Raw genomic sequence first — 13,461 nt, 5'->3', positions numbered from 1 at the left:
GGTATTGTTAGAAGCGCGAAGATGTCTTCTATAACACAAGACCCTGTATTTCGTCGTGTATTTACCATTCAACCACAGGCAAATTCACTCAACAATTTCTTTTTACTCGTTAGAGTCTCACGTCATCGATTAAAATTCCATCGCCATTTTGATCGGGCGCAGTTACCCTTTTTATCTTAGGCACTAAGAAACGTGTAGGTCGTCACAATGGTGGGAATGTACTTGCCGAGGGATACTTGCCTTATTCGCATAGACAGCGATAGTTCTGCGTATCACTGTGAACAGGGGAGCAACGAACAATGATGTATAAACGGAATGACACACGTTATTAGACTACTATACATTGACAGAACAATTTCAGACGATTAGATAGGCAGATAAACGTACATCATTGGATTGACGCGCGTAAGTTGAACTCCTGGCGCTTATTTTTTAGCTCGCACTTCTCATGTGTGCCTCTGAGCGAGCAAAATTTTTGTCCAGGTTACGCAATTCATACATCAAGCTCCCAACATCTATCTTCTGCTGAGAGTGCTTTGCTCAAGCAATAATAAATGATGAATAAAAATTAAATTACCATGAAGTCCTATTATAGAAGACGGGTTTTAGTTCGAACGCTGGAACGCTGAAATTTCTTCAAATGTCTTCATTTTCTGAAAATATTGAACAGGACTAAACTATACCTTCCAGTAGACTCTCTCTCTCTTTCTCTCTCTTTGTTTTAACCTTCATCTCCGGGTCACTATTTTTCAGTGTTCAGCCGCTGTGCTTTGGTTTCTACTGAAAAATATATGTTAAGACAAGTTTTTCGCATACCATCACGTAGCACGGTGAATAAGTAGAAGAAAAAAAACTTGGATGATGCTTAAGCTTCGCCTTCAAGAGTAGAACGCGATAGCGTTATCGCACCCCGTTCGCACCGCCCACTCATTCGCTCGGCATGCTCTTGAGTCCCACAAAGAGGAAACGTGCGCCTGAGCAAGCGGAACGAACCAAAGAACTCGGCGTCTTGGAAGGAGAAACGATCTACGCGAGTCAAACGTCCTAATTGGCACGGACAGCCGGACCGCGACGCGCCATGAAGGCGGACGCGATCATGGGCCTGACGCCTCGATGGGATCGTCCTCTCTCTCGCTTGGGAGCACCACGCAGACGCATGACTCCTCGCCAGCAGCACGGCACACATCGCAGGGGAGGCTTTCCCACCAGACGCGCTACGGCGCAGCGATCACGTTAGAGGCATCCCGCATCGGACGCTGCACCTAGGAATCGCGCTGTGAGCGGAAGTAGTAGTAGTAGTGATTTTAAGATGACAGGAAGAGAAAAGTGCAGTGCCGTAACTGTCTCTCAAGGGAGGGCACCTCAACAGCACTGCACGGGGTAAGGGGAGTGGAGAGAAAAAGATTTGAGAGAGAATGAAAGAGAGCGGAAAAAAAACAAGAAGGTTAAAAGAGGAGCCGCGTCGCCTAAACACGAGGATTCGAGTGACGCACGCTGGAAGTTGGAGGGGGAGAGAGCGAGAAAACTTATTAAACGCATTGGTCGAAATGCGAAAAAATCCGTGGTACTTAGATTTAAGTGCACGGTATAGAACCCCATGTGGTCCAAATTTCCAGAGTCCCTCACTACTGCGTGCCTCATAATCAGATCATGGGTTTGGCACGTAAAACCCCATAATTTAATTTTAATTTCAAATGTTTATGTTTTCATGCATGCAAGGACTAGAACTCACTGTTGAGGAAGCTGGTGTTGTAGACGGCTTGGAGGTGAGTGTTGCTTATTACTTTTCGTACTTCTCTTGCTAGCTGCTCCGGAAACGAACTGCTTACTAAGAGAAAGTAAAAAAAAAATCTTTATGAGGAGATTTACAACGTCACCGAAAAGTGCGCTATTGCCTTTGCACATAAGCGAGGACTTCTCACTGCTTAAGCTGATATCAGTTCTCTTGAGAAATTTCCCACTAAGTCTAAGGATGTCATCATCTCTCTGATAAAACAGTGCTGCAGGCTCAACTAACTGTCGTAAGCTACTTTCTTGAAAGCTTACTTCACTGCAAGATATTTTTGTAATGCAACAAAACAAACTTTACTCACTGAACTGGAGGAGTAAGAAAGAAAAAAAAAAGAAATATTTTTGTCAAGGCTCCGGAAGTGCTTGGTGGCTTAGAGGATGAAATAGTAAATTACCTATCGCTTGTCTGCAACTAAACTGCCTGCCCAGATATGACCGGCACATGAGATATTTCAAGTACGCGCTAACTGGGTTATGGTATAAGCACGTTTACAGTGTTGCATGGGTTTTCATCTTATCGGTCCACGTGCGGAGAGCTAGCAACTTACTTCCGGAACCGAAGGTGCCCTTGACGGTCTCTAGCGTTGGCTTGATGTCGCCGTCGAGAAACTGGTCGAATCGCTGAAACAGCAAACGCCACGAGCTTTTCAGTCGTGCGAACGCATCGTATGCCTTCCGAACTTCATCAACGCATTTCACAGCGAAGCAAAGCCCTACACGTTCACCTCTTCACATAAAGGAAACAGGCAAGCGCTCAGGACATGAATCGAGATAACCCTTCTGATAGGATGATTCCCTATCGTAGTGTCTAAAACGAGCCATGTTTTTCTCAATTAATGTGGATTTATATTTTTAATTCTGCACTAAAAGTGGCGAAAAATTACCCCTGACGCCCCACGCGGCAAAAACATGAAGCTACATAAGAGGTCCACCACGTGACTTTTCACTAGTATACTCGGTTCCTGGTCTTTTTATAACTATTTAAATTTTGCATAATTTTTTATTATTATAAGTTTTTCCTGACCTTAATGTACAGATGAGCCTTCGTTTGCAGTGAGCAGAAAAGTGGTGCTGCCTCCGCCTTTGTTTTTGATTATTTGGCTTGGTTCGTCTATAGACCGAACAACGACGACAGGGACCAGTCAGCCATGACTGGCCATGACCTAGGCGTGTAAATGGGGAAAAACGCTGTACAAATATAAGAAAGGTCTGTACAACAACGCGAACTTATTGCACCAGCCTTTTATTTTCAAAAGTGGTTGAAACGGTTAAAACGCAGGTGGCTAACCACAGTTACACTTACTGCTGTGAAAGCAGAGTGATAGGCGGCTTTCACAATTTGCGAGGCGGGCTATGAACATCACTTTCATTTTGTCAGCGTTGCATGTAGGAGGGGCTCTTACTTCTTTTAGATGCTGCCCAGATAACAAAAATTCTGCTTACTAAATACCCATGCGCTTTTGGAAGTAACCGCTGCAGATGTAAACACTACCGAGGGTGAGCTTTGCATTGTGCCTTAAAAACTAGTTTTTTATAAATTGGTTGTCAGTCCCCTTAAGTAGCGGCGCGCACTACCATCAATATAAAAAAAAAGAACTCACACAGTTCATGCTGTTGAGAAAGGAGCGCATGTCCTTCCTTATCTCCCAAGTCTTGGTCTGCATGATGTCGACAGCGTTTTCCGCTCCAAGTGAGGAAAAGATTTGAAAAATGTAGAACAACCTGGAATTGCACAGGAACACGCTGTTTGTGTGGTTTTTAACGATTGTCTTCGGACACCTGCCAGTGCAGACTTAGAATAGATGCTCTGGCGGTGCTCCGCGTTACGCAGCAACAAGGACCACAACAAATAGCGTTGGGACGCGGCTCTCCATAGCCACGAACTAGAAGAACAGACATGGGCAGTCCATCGGGCCCGCGATGAGGCCGAGAGGCTATAGGCCTTTCGGTCCCGACGTGGGAGCGGCCCGCTTCGGGATAGGAATCTAGCGCGACCTGAAGGACCTGAATTAAGATTTTCATACCATACCATACCCGCCAGTGCTAAGCCGCGTGTTAGAGGCTTTTCTCTATTATTTTTTGTCTTTCTGTTTTATTTTGCGCTTTAACTCAGAGAGGACGCTTTTCTAAGGTCGTATAAGAAATGTTTGGCTGGCGTCCGCAAATCTTGCGAGCGAGATTGAACCCTTTTTATTACCTAAATGTTTTCTTGTGCTTTTTGTCTTTGCCTCAGGAAGGAAGAGACAACTTTATTGGATCACTAGTCAATGAATGTCAGGAGAGAAATCTCTCCCCCGTCGCCCGTTAACAATATCTTTTCTGTATGTGGTTCTTATTATATATAGTTGGTTTTTAATTCAGTTTTTATTTCTTGTTCACTGTTATCTTTTATGTCATAACACGCCCTGTAATGTTTCCTGCTGCCACCCTCCCCCCTTTTATGTAATCCCCCATCGGGGTCTTTAAGGGAAAATAAATGATGATAAATGATGATAACGCTACAAAAACGTCTCAAATGTCGCGTTGTAATTCAACGAATTGTGCAAGCGTTGCATTTAGATGTGGCCCCGCGAAGGTACTTGTAAAAAAAAAATGCCTCACGAAACAGGCGCCATTGCCTGCTGTCTCACCAGCAGTAATCTACATAGAACATGCCTTATTATGAAGCAATTGTAACATATACACTGAAGGCAGTTTGTGAATGTTTTCAGATAAGACGCTACGTTTAGTAACTTTAGTTAGTAAAGATTACTGAAAGCTTTCGTTGCTCAGAAATCCTGGATATTGCCTCTTCGGCCATCTGTCGAACTTCACCGCAATGAACCAGTGTAACTCCATGGGCAAAAAAAAAAAACAAAAAAAACAGAACAAAGCCATTTTTCTGATGCGTTACAGCAGTGCTTTATGACCGAAACACTGCTATAAGGCAGCAGGGAAGTTATGACTAAGAGCCGTAAATTCATATGTTACTAGACGGGAGTACCACCTCTACATTGCTAATTGAGTGTTGTTGAGATTCGGCCGATCTTTTGAATTACTTTTCTTATATACTGCCAATTATGTTAGGTTGATACAGTGCGGTGAAGTTTAACAAATTTCTTGCAGCCCGGTGTATGTAAAACAAACTATACATTAAAGTAACAATGGCTATAGCAAAGAAAAAATAATAATGGAAGACATTTATACCAAAAAAGCACTAGACGTGATGCAAAGAGTATTGCCACATCTGCTTTACCTAATGTCAAAGACAACGACGTAAGCTACAAGAGACTCTCACGTTTTGGGGTCAGTCGACAAATTAAGCAGCCTGTTTTTATATGTGTACGTGTCCCCGCGTTCTGCTTTCAGCGTACTGTGACAATATATATAATCATTTGAGAAGAGTGGTAATAAATCTTACAATACTTAGAATCACAGGTTGAATAAGCAGTGTTCAAAGCATCGTCGCTTTGGCGGTATAAAGGGCTTGTATAACTCAATCTGGCTAACCGAAGGCACCTAGCAACCTATATTGAAAGTTTTTACTAGATTCCTAAAGTTCGTGCCGAAAAGTTTTGAGTGCACGGTGGTCCGAAACGCAGCCAATCGCGTTGAAACACCAGTGACTTCACATCTTGCTATCTTCACGTCCCTGTTTTCGTTTCCTTTCTTTTCAGTCCACATATACAAATGCCGAAAACCCCTGCGATTGACCCCAGAATTCCGTCTTTTTGTGATAATGTACGCTCGTCTAATATGAAAGGAAACATCATATCTGTGTTTGAACCGCCATTCCTATAAACGCGGACGTCAGAACCTTACTCACTGCTATTTGTTAGGTTGTTCCCCTGTTGAAGAATCCCGCTCACTGAACTTTTCCTCATGACAAGTACACACGAGGAAAATTACATGCCTTACCGCAAATACGGTGTTCCCTTTCACATTGATCGAGAGTGTACATGAAGGTTATTCAGTTCGTAAACTGATTAAGCTGTCATGAGAAGCGATTACAAAGGGGCGAAAAATGAAGTGATACGATGGCCGACATCACAAACAAGCCTCGAAAAGGTGAGACACACCAAGAAAGAGCGTGCGCTAATAATATGTTCAAGACATCATGCAGTGCCGTTTCTTTGAGCGATGGCAACGATGTACTGAACCTATTTTCCACATTTACGCAACTGTCTATCCTCCAATTGTGTGGTTGGATGATTGATCCGAACATTCCAATCAATCGATTGATGCTTTAAGGAACACTAAAGAATCAGTAAATTAGTTTAAACTGATAAAGTGTTCTCCCCGAATTCTATTTCTTGATAATTTCGCGCAGACAGGTTGATTGTTAGAAAATAAAATGCAAGCCATTCTTTTTTTAATTTCGCGCCTTAACCCCAGCGCCGGTAAGTCAATGTGACGTCACGGGTTTCTAAGTGTTCTTTTTTTCTGGGGGGAGGGGGAGGAGGAGGGGATACGAGCCGTTTTGGCTCATTAAATGTTCTTGAAACTTTCTACGTCCAGCGTTTCGCTATTTCAGAATACCAGCCAGGTCTGTTGCCGGTAACAAATTAACAAGGTCCGAGCGGACGTTTTCAAAAATCCATGACGTCACTGCGATCTGATGCGAGAGCTACTAGGTGGAGTCGCCACACGTCTGTCGCTCTCGTACGTTTTCTGTCTCAATTATCAAGCGTTTTCTGTCTCGACATAAGAGCGGCGCCTTTATTTTTCCATTGTAAATTTACTAATACAGCTAGCTCAATATTTTCGCCCCGTTAGTGTCCCTTAATCGCGATTTTTTTTTCTTGTCGCACTTAATCCGGTGATGTCACGAGAAAACTCAAGCAAGCACCAGCGATGACGCCTTCGCTGCGGTTTTTCAACTGCAAGAAAGATAACCACACGACCGAGTGCGCGCTTGAACGTTCTGACTCCAAGGCGGGCGCCTCTGGGTCTTTCAGTACAGAATCCACTGATACGCGCTGCACTTCTAGCCAGAAGAGGTGGTGGTAGTGTGATAGTCTTTGTTTCAGATTGAAATATTTAAATAGTGATATATTGAGCCAGAGGAGGGGAAATACAACGCCTCGCGTGAGCCTCTTCATTGCCGCTGTCATGAGTCGTATAGTAAGCAACTTAACATTAACAGGACTATAGAAGGTTAACACGCTTCTTTGCCTACGCAGATGGATTGCGTCCGAGCAATCTTGATATGCCTGATTTAAGTCCACGCACGCTTTGTCGCTGACAGACAACTGTCGATTCAAGTAGCACGATTTTTTTTTTTTGCAATATTAACGTGCATACTCGCAAGTTTCGTCGTGTTTTTTTTACTCACTTACGTAAATTAATAAATCCTGTTCACCGATTAAATGTTTCCGATTAATTGTGTTAAAAACTTTTCCGTCGACGTACACACTCAACCCGCAGCGCGCGGTCGCACGCACTCACGTGATGAGAGCCGCGAACGCTGCCGTGGCGGCGGTGTACCACGTGATGCTGTCCTTCCGCGCCGGCGGCGCGAACAGGCCGCGCAGGAAGCCGCACTGCATGCGCGACACGGACACGCGTGACACCACCAAGATGGGAAGCAGGACGAGCACCACCACGATGAGCGTCGTGAGCGCGTACCACGCGTTGTTCAGCCGCGGCTGGTGTTGGGACGCCTGCGCGAGGTGGAGAGAGACCTCGCAAATTGTTTGACACTCTACGCAGAACCTCTACACGTGTCTTGCTGTCAGCTCTCTGGAATGAGCGTAGACAGCTTTACATACGTTTGCCCTTGCTTATTTTTTCTTGAACGCGATAGCGTTACAGCAGCCTGCGATAACTCTATTAAGTATCCGCCCAGCGAATAATGTGGCCCGATCCCGAGGGCAATGCAGTCTAACACAGCGTGTCCAAAGCGCCACAGCTGTCACGAGAGAAGAATGCGACAAACTGTCGCGCGACGCTCGCGCGAGACGTTTCAAAGAGCGACTCTGACACAAAAGAAGCTTGCGTGCGATCATGGCCTTGTTTAGAGCATTGACTGCCACGCTGCAAGACAGAGGCTCGATCCCACCGTAGGTATATCGCATTCCTTATAGCATGATAGGTGGAATTCACCTATTTTTTTTTAGGTATCTAACAGAAAATTCGATGGATGTTGCGCCAACGCTAGTGCGTAACAGTGTGCACGAAGTTGCAAGTTTGTAAGACATAGGAGGTGTACAAACGCCACTTGAGGATAAGTGAGAGTGTGCAAGGTCGCCTGGGACCGAAGCGCGCGCAGCTGTCGAGACGTCACAATCAAAGTGCGTTGTCGCATACTTAGACAGTTAGTAGGGCTAAGTTCTGAGCTAGCTTTTTTTTGTTCTTGTTGTTGTTGTTTCTGTCTACAAACGCTTACAAATTTTCTGGGAATCCCCAGTGCTTAAGAACATTATGGACCGCAATAAGACCAAAGGAAGCAGACTTCAAAGCTGTTTTATATAGACAGCCCGCAGACTTATGTGACCGAAAGAACAGGTCTAGGATAAAGTGAAGCAGTCTAATTTGTTGAACGTCAGCGCCGCGTGCGTCTACTATACAGTCCGTCTTCTCTGCCTCTCACTGTGCCTATACAGCCATAAACCGCCAACGAGCCCAACTATCCACCCTTTCGGATTGTACAAATTCATCTTTTTAACGAAACAAAGGGCTGCTAGGCGAAGGGCTGTCTATTCTGCCCGGTAAACAACGCAAGCAAGGAAAGCCTGGTTACGTGATAGTGCTGTGGTCAACACGGTGAACAACGGGAATAACGAAACAAGAAAAAGACAAACAAGACAGAGAAACTGTGGCTTAGCGAGAGGTGGGCTGTTTCGGCGTGAGAACATCTCCTGAAATTATTTGTCAGCCCTCGCGCAGAGGGACAACAGGCGTACGGCTAAGAATATGAGAACAACTCCGCCAGGTTGAAAACACCTTCGAAAAACTAAGCCTAGCATGGTTACGGCATCGCTGCGTTCTGTCTCTCAGCTCGTATGTAAGGAATGGGTGTTACACCATGAGCGTGATTTATAGGTAAAGTGCAAGCGATGCTGGCCAACTGCCATCATGCCGAAATGAATAAAATGACTTCTTACCAAGCTGGCCAGCCCCGTCCGCATGTCGAAAAGCTTGTCGTCCAGTATCTTGTCTTGAAAAGCGACACAAGGAAAAGAATGCGAACAAATATGAGCATCCATATTGAAGGTGAGGCCATTAGCAAGCCGTAAAATAATGTATAATTCATTGATAACTGATCGGATTTCATGTTCCAAAGATGCAAGCGTGCCGTGAAAAACGACACAGTCGGGAGCTCTCAGTTAATTTCGACATAAAATTATTTAGCGTGCATCTAAATCTAGAAACACGGGCTTTCTTTTTTCTTTCTTTTTTTCGTTTTTTGCTATGACATCAGAACGTGGTTCCAGCGGCCGTTAATCGAGCCCGATACCTTTAGCTTAGCAACTGGGCGCCGTAGTCACGGAGAATTACCGCGGCCGCGTGTGCAGGTATAGCTCCTCTGTTTCCTTAAAACTGCTACTTACAAAATATTAGTCAGAATCGAAACTCGAGTACGCTTCTTCTATGTGGGACCCTCACTCTTTTTCAATTGTATCTGCGTTGAAGCCATCCAAAGTCGTTCTGGTCTGTGCAATGTCGCCAACTATTCTCGCACCGCCACTGCCACTGCCATTTAAAATCTCTTGACTTTCCTGAACTCTTTTACAAACTAAAGCTATCCCGTCTATGTCTTTTTTTTATGAGATATTTTTTTACCAATCCTGAATTGAAGCACATCCTGTATCTTCCCCTGCTACGTTTTAACTCGTGTTGTCGATCTTCTATTAGAGAGAGAGAGAGAGAGAGAGAGAGATTAATGGGAGAGACCATCGCTTAAAAGTTCAAGTGGTATGCTGCCAGACCAACGTGTACTTCCATTCGCTCTTGCTTAATGGAAACACCTCCCTGCATCCGTCGCCAGTATCTGCGACCACACTTCCTTCAAGACTGCCGTTTCGAACATGATTTCTACTTGCCGCTCATCCCTATAGCAACGCCGTAATGGCACCGAGAGTAATGGAATAAAATGAAACGAATACGTGGAAGTATAGGTGAGAGCAGCGGCGGCACTGACCCGGTGTCTTGTGCTGTGGGATGTCTAGTGCGGAAAACGACCACATTACATATTACAGGCGCGTGCTTCATACCAGCTGTAGCACATTCGCTCACAGCGTATATAGCAGCATTGGTGACTCTCTCATGCGCATCCGGTTGTGAGGTTTACTCGCGCGCAGTGCAAGTCTGAAGCTGTTTGATTTCTCAGTTTTCGCTTATTTTTAGTGCGTCAGTTGCGAAAGATCTACCAATTCGCTTGTCTTTACGGTGCAGTCCCGACCTTATACTTCTTCCACATGCTTGCAACGGCGGACGTATTACAACGGCTTTCCCGCGTTGATCTGTTGATGGATACTCTGACATTCTAACAGAATATTCTCAATGGTTCCTGCACAATTTGAGTTCGCGTGAGGAATATAGAAAGATAACACTGTAAGCTGAGGACGCGTTCGAAGTTTACCGAGACACGGGCTTCTTTTTTTCACCATATAAAATGACTTACAAATGTCCTTTCTTCACAACAAGCGTCTTCTAGACTTTATAAGGATGATAATATATATTCAAGCGCTATCGAACAATTCAAGGAAGAGGACAAACACTGCTCTTACTGGCAGTATACTTCAAATATGAAGCCGTCGTGAAGCAGCCAACCAGACCAAAAGTGAGTGTTGCTCATAAGTCCCTTTGTTTGGACTCCGAGCAAGTGAGCTTGCCAATTGCGCGGTAGCGTGAACGATACGACAGAAACGGTCATGGCGCACGTTTCATCACTTCATGCACGTTTCATTTTTTTTTTAGTGCGCGTTTCATTATTTAGTGCACGTTTAATCATTTAGTATACGTTATGACGCGTCTTTCTGACAGAAACTGCTATCGACGCACCGGACAGTGCCATATGTTTCACACCATTAGCGCTGAGCCGAAGACGCGTTTACCGGTATCGACGTCGTCGGTGAGCGAGTCGGTGATCTTCGAGGCCACGTAGTTCCATAGGTACATGTAGCTGGCGTCTGTGTACAGCGTCACGTTGCGCTCTCCCTCGTACGCGCACCCCGACAACTCTGCGGCGGCGACGGCCGAAGCGGCACCGCCGCTCAGCGCCAGCGACAGTGTCGCGAGCAGGGCAGCTGGGCACATGTGACAGGAGCGTTTGGGCCGCCACTCGGCAGCAGCACCTGCAAGAAGCGGGGGGGAGGGGGGGGGGAGCTGCTGAGCGCACAGCAGTAACATAGATCGGTGAACCTTTAGCGATATATGCAAGTATGGCTTACAAAAGGAAGCACATTGGAAGGCACCCCATGGCACAGTGACAGCTAGTCAAGCGCCCTGGTTGGGAACTGGACCCGCTGGCGTACAAGGGCAAAGAAGATCTTACGCTCACCAGTTATTTGTTCTAGCTCAGATTTCGAAATACCGTTGTTTTTTTTTTGTCCACATCCTTTTTACAAAGTACACGACACCTTTTCTTGTCTACTTCGTCTCGAAAAAACAAAACAGAGAAACATATCAAAAACTATAGTCATATGCCCGTCCAGCTCCATTGCAGAGACAAACAGGTTTACGTTTAAGCAACTTGTTGCATAACGTTGTTGCAACGTTATTTGCATAAGCTCGCTGATGCAAGGAACGACGCCAAATGCAGTACAGTGGATGATGTAGACCTGAGAACACAATCTTGTGGCATAAATTTAGCGAGAACTAAGGTGCTGTGTGCGCCAAAGCTCTTAAAATAGATGCTAAAGTTAAGCGGTATAGCTACTGTACCTTGCCCGACACGGACCGAGTCAGCACGCGTACATTTGACGAAGAATGGAGCGCCGGTCGCGAAGTCAGTCGCTTGGTTGCATCGATTCTTTCCGAGAGGACAGCCAGTTTGAAGCGAGGCAGAATGAAAACACTACGCTTAACTATTTTGCGAGAAAATCGTCATTCCTCTTTCGTTCCGCATTTCGATGGGGGCGAAATGCGCCCGTGTACGTAGATTTAGGTGCATGTTAAAGAACCTTTTAGGTGGTCCAAATTACCGGTGTCCCTCACTATACGGCGTGCCTCATAACCAGATCGTGGTTTTGGCACGTAAAACTCCATAATATTTTTTTCCCTCTTTCATTTCATTCGTCCGCCGGACGTAAACGATGTCAACTCGACGCGCGATCCACCGTGGTTGCAGTATAGCTGTATACTGTTCGGCTGCTGAGCACCAGGTCGCGGCATCGAATCCCGGCCACGGCAGCCGCATTTCGATGTGGGCGAAATGCGAAAACACCCGTGTACTTAGATTAAGGTGCACGTTAAAGAACTCCAGGTGGTCCAAGAGAGAGAGAGAGAGATAATTTAAGTGAAAGAAGGCAGAGGGGCCGGCCTGAGCTAAGGCGCCCTAGCCTGCTACTCTGCACGGGGGGAATGGGGGCATAAAGGTGTGATGGTGGCGATAAAGGTGGGGATTAAGGTGTGCCCAGGTGGTCCAAATTTTTGGAGTACCCCGCTACGCCGTGCCTCATAAGCAGATCGTGGTTATGGCACGTAAAACCCCATGCATGATGTCTTTTTTTTTTTCAATTCGACACGCAGTGCGTGCGCGATGCCTATTGGACGATCGCCGCGAGAGGAAAGGAACGTGGCGTGAGGTTAACATCACGAAAGCGTCGACGACGCGGTACAAATGTTCATGAAGACTCTCCCCTTGTGGTGTGGCGATGCGTGCGCAGCGCAGAAACCATGCTGTGTGAGAGCGCGAACGCTTAACAACGTGCATTTCTTGTTCCCTTCTCGCTTATAAACGTTCGCCCTTTCACGCAAGAACTTTCAACGCTAACTGGCCCAATCGGTAACGCCACAAAGCAAACACGTTTCGCACTCACGTCCACCGCGCTTAAACGTGGAGGCACGAGATCACCCGCGTGTCCAGCTCCCCCAAGACGTCTCGAACGATGGTCACTGAGGGCATTGGTGCTCTGTCCTTACACTCGCTGCTGGTGTTGTCATCTGCTGCCACGAATGACCGCCATTAAACTTCATCCTCTTCATCATCGTGTTGAACGATATTGCTTTCGTTCCACAAAGGAAAAAAAAGGGAAAAGCCACAAAAGAACGAGAAAAAAAGTGAAGCGGAGATTTACGACGCATGAATTCCCATCTATGTTTTCTATTCCGCCATCATTCCCACTCCCATTCCTTCGTTGACCTATAGAGAGGGAAGTATGCGATCTGAAACGAACGCGCCAAGCGGACGAACCATGTAGGTTTGGTGGTTGGTTGGTCGTCCCAAGCGAAATAGCACAAGTCCCACCAGATGCGTAACGACAGCTGTTTTATACATTTCGGCTGTGTGTGTGTGTGTGTGTGCTTCATGATAAATTGTCAAAGTGTTTACAGAGTACGCAAGAAGCGAGAGGTCGAACTCGGTGCCGAGGTCTTACCCTGCCAGTTAAACACTGGAGGTGCCCCGAGCTGATCGACGGTTCTTCGTTACAAAATAAATGTATAAAAGGAACAGTGGTACGTCGAATTATAACCGTTGTGATTGTGAATTTTGCAAGATAAATTGTATGCGAAGAGCGTCTGTCT

General features: G+C 45.8%; 1 protein-coding gene across 1 annotated transcript; it reads right to left on the bottom strand.

Moving 5' to 3' along the window:
• Positions 1-146: 146 nt before the first annotated feature.
• LOC139057844 (uncharacterized) lies at positions 147-12,923 on the bottom strand. Its single transcript, XM_070536590.1, has 8 exons — positions 12,756-12,923; positions 10,830-11,069; positions 8,877-8,929; positions 7,219-7,433; positions 3,393-3,513; positions 2,340-2,412; positions 1,733-1,828; positions 147-275 (listed from the first exon to the last, which is right to left on the bottom strand). Exons 2-8 carry the CDS (start codon positions 11,029-11,031, stop codon positions 184-186), a joined length of 852 nt encoding a protein of 283 aa, XP_070392691.1. The 5' UTR covers positions 11,032-11,069; positions 12,756-12,923; the 3' UTR covers positions 147-183.
• Between the last annotated feature and the right edge of the window lie 538 nt (positions 12,924-13,461).

This window comes from Dermacentor albipictus, chromosome 3, assembly GCF_038994185.2.
Source record: "Dermacentor albipictus isolate Rhodes 1998 colony chromosome 3, USDA_Dalb.pri_finalv2, whole genome shotgun sequence".
Lineage (NCBI taxonomy): Eukaryota > Metazoa > Arthropoda > Arachnida > Ixodida > Ixodidae > Dermacentor > Dermacentor albipictus.
The sequence above is the reverse complement of the archived record's forward strand: the minus strand, read 5'-3'. Positions and strand labels throughout refer to the sequence as shown.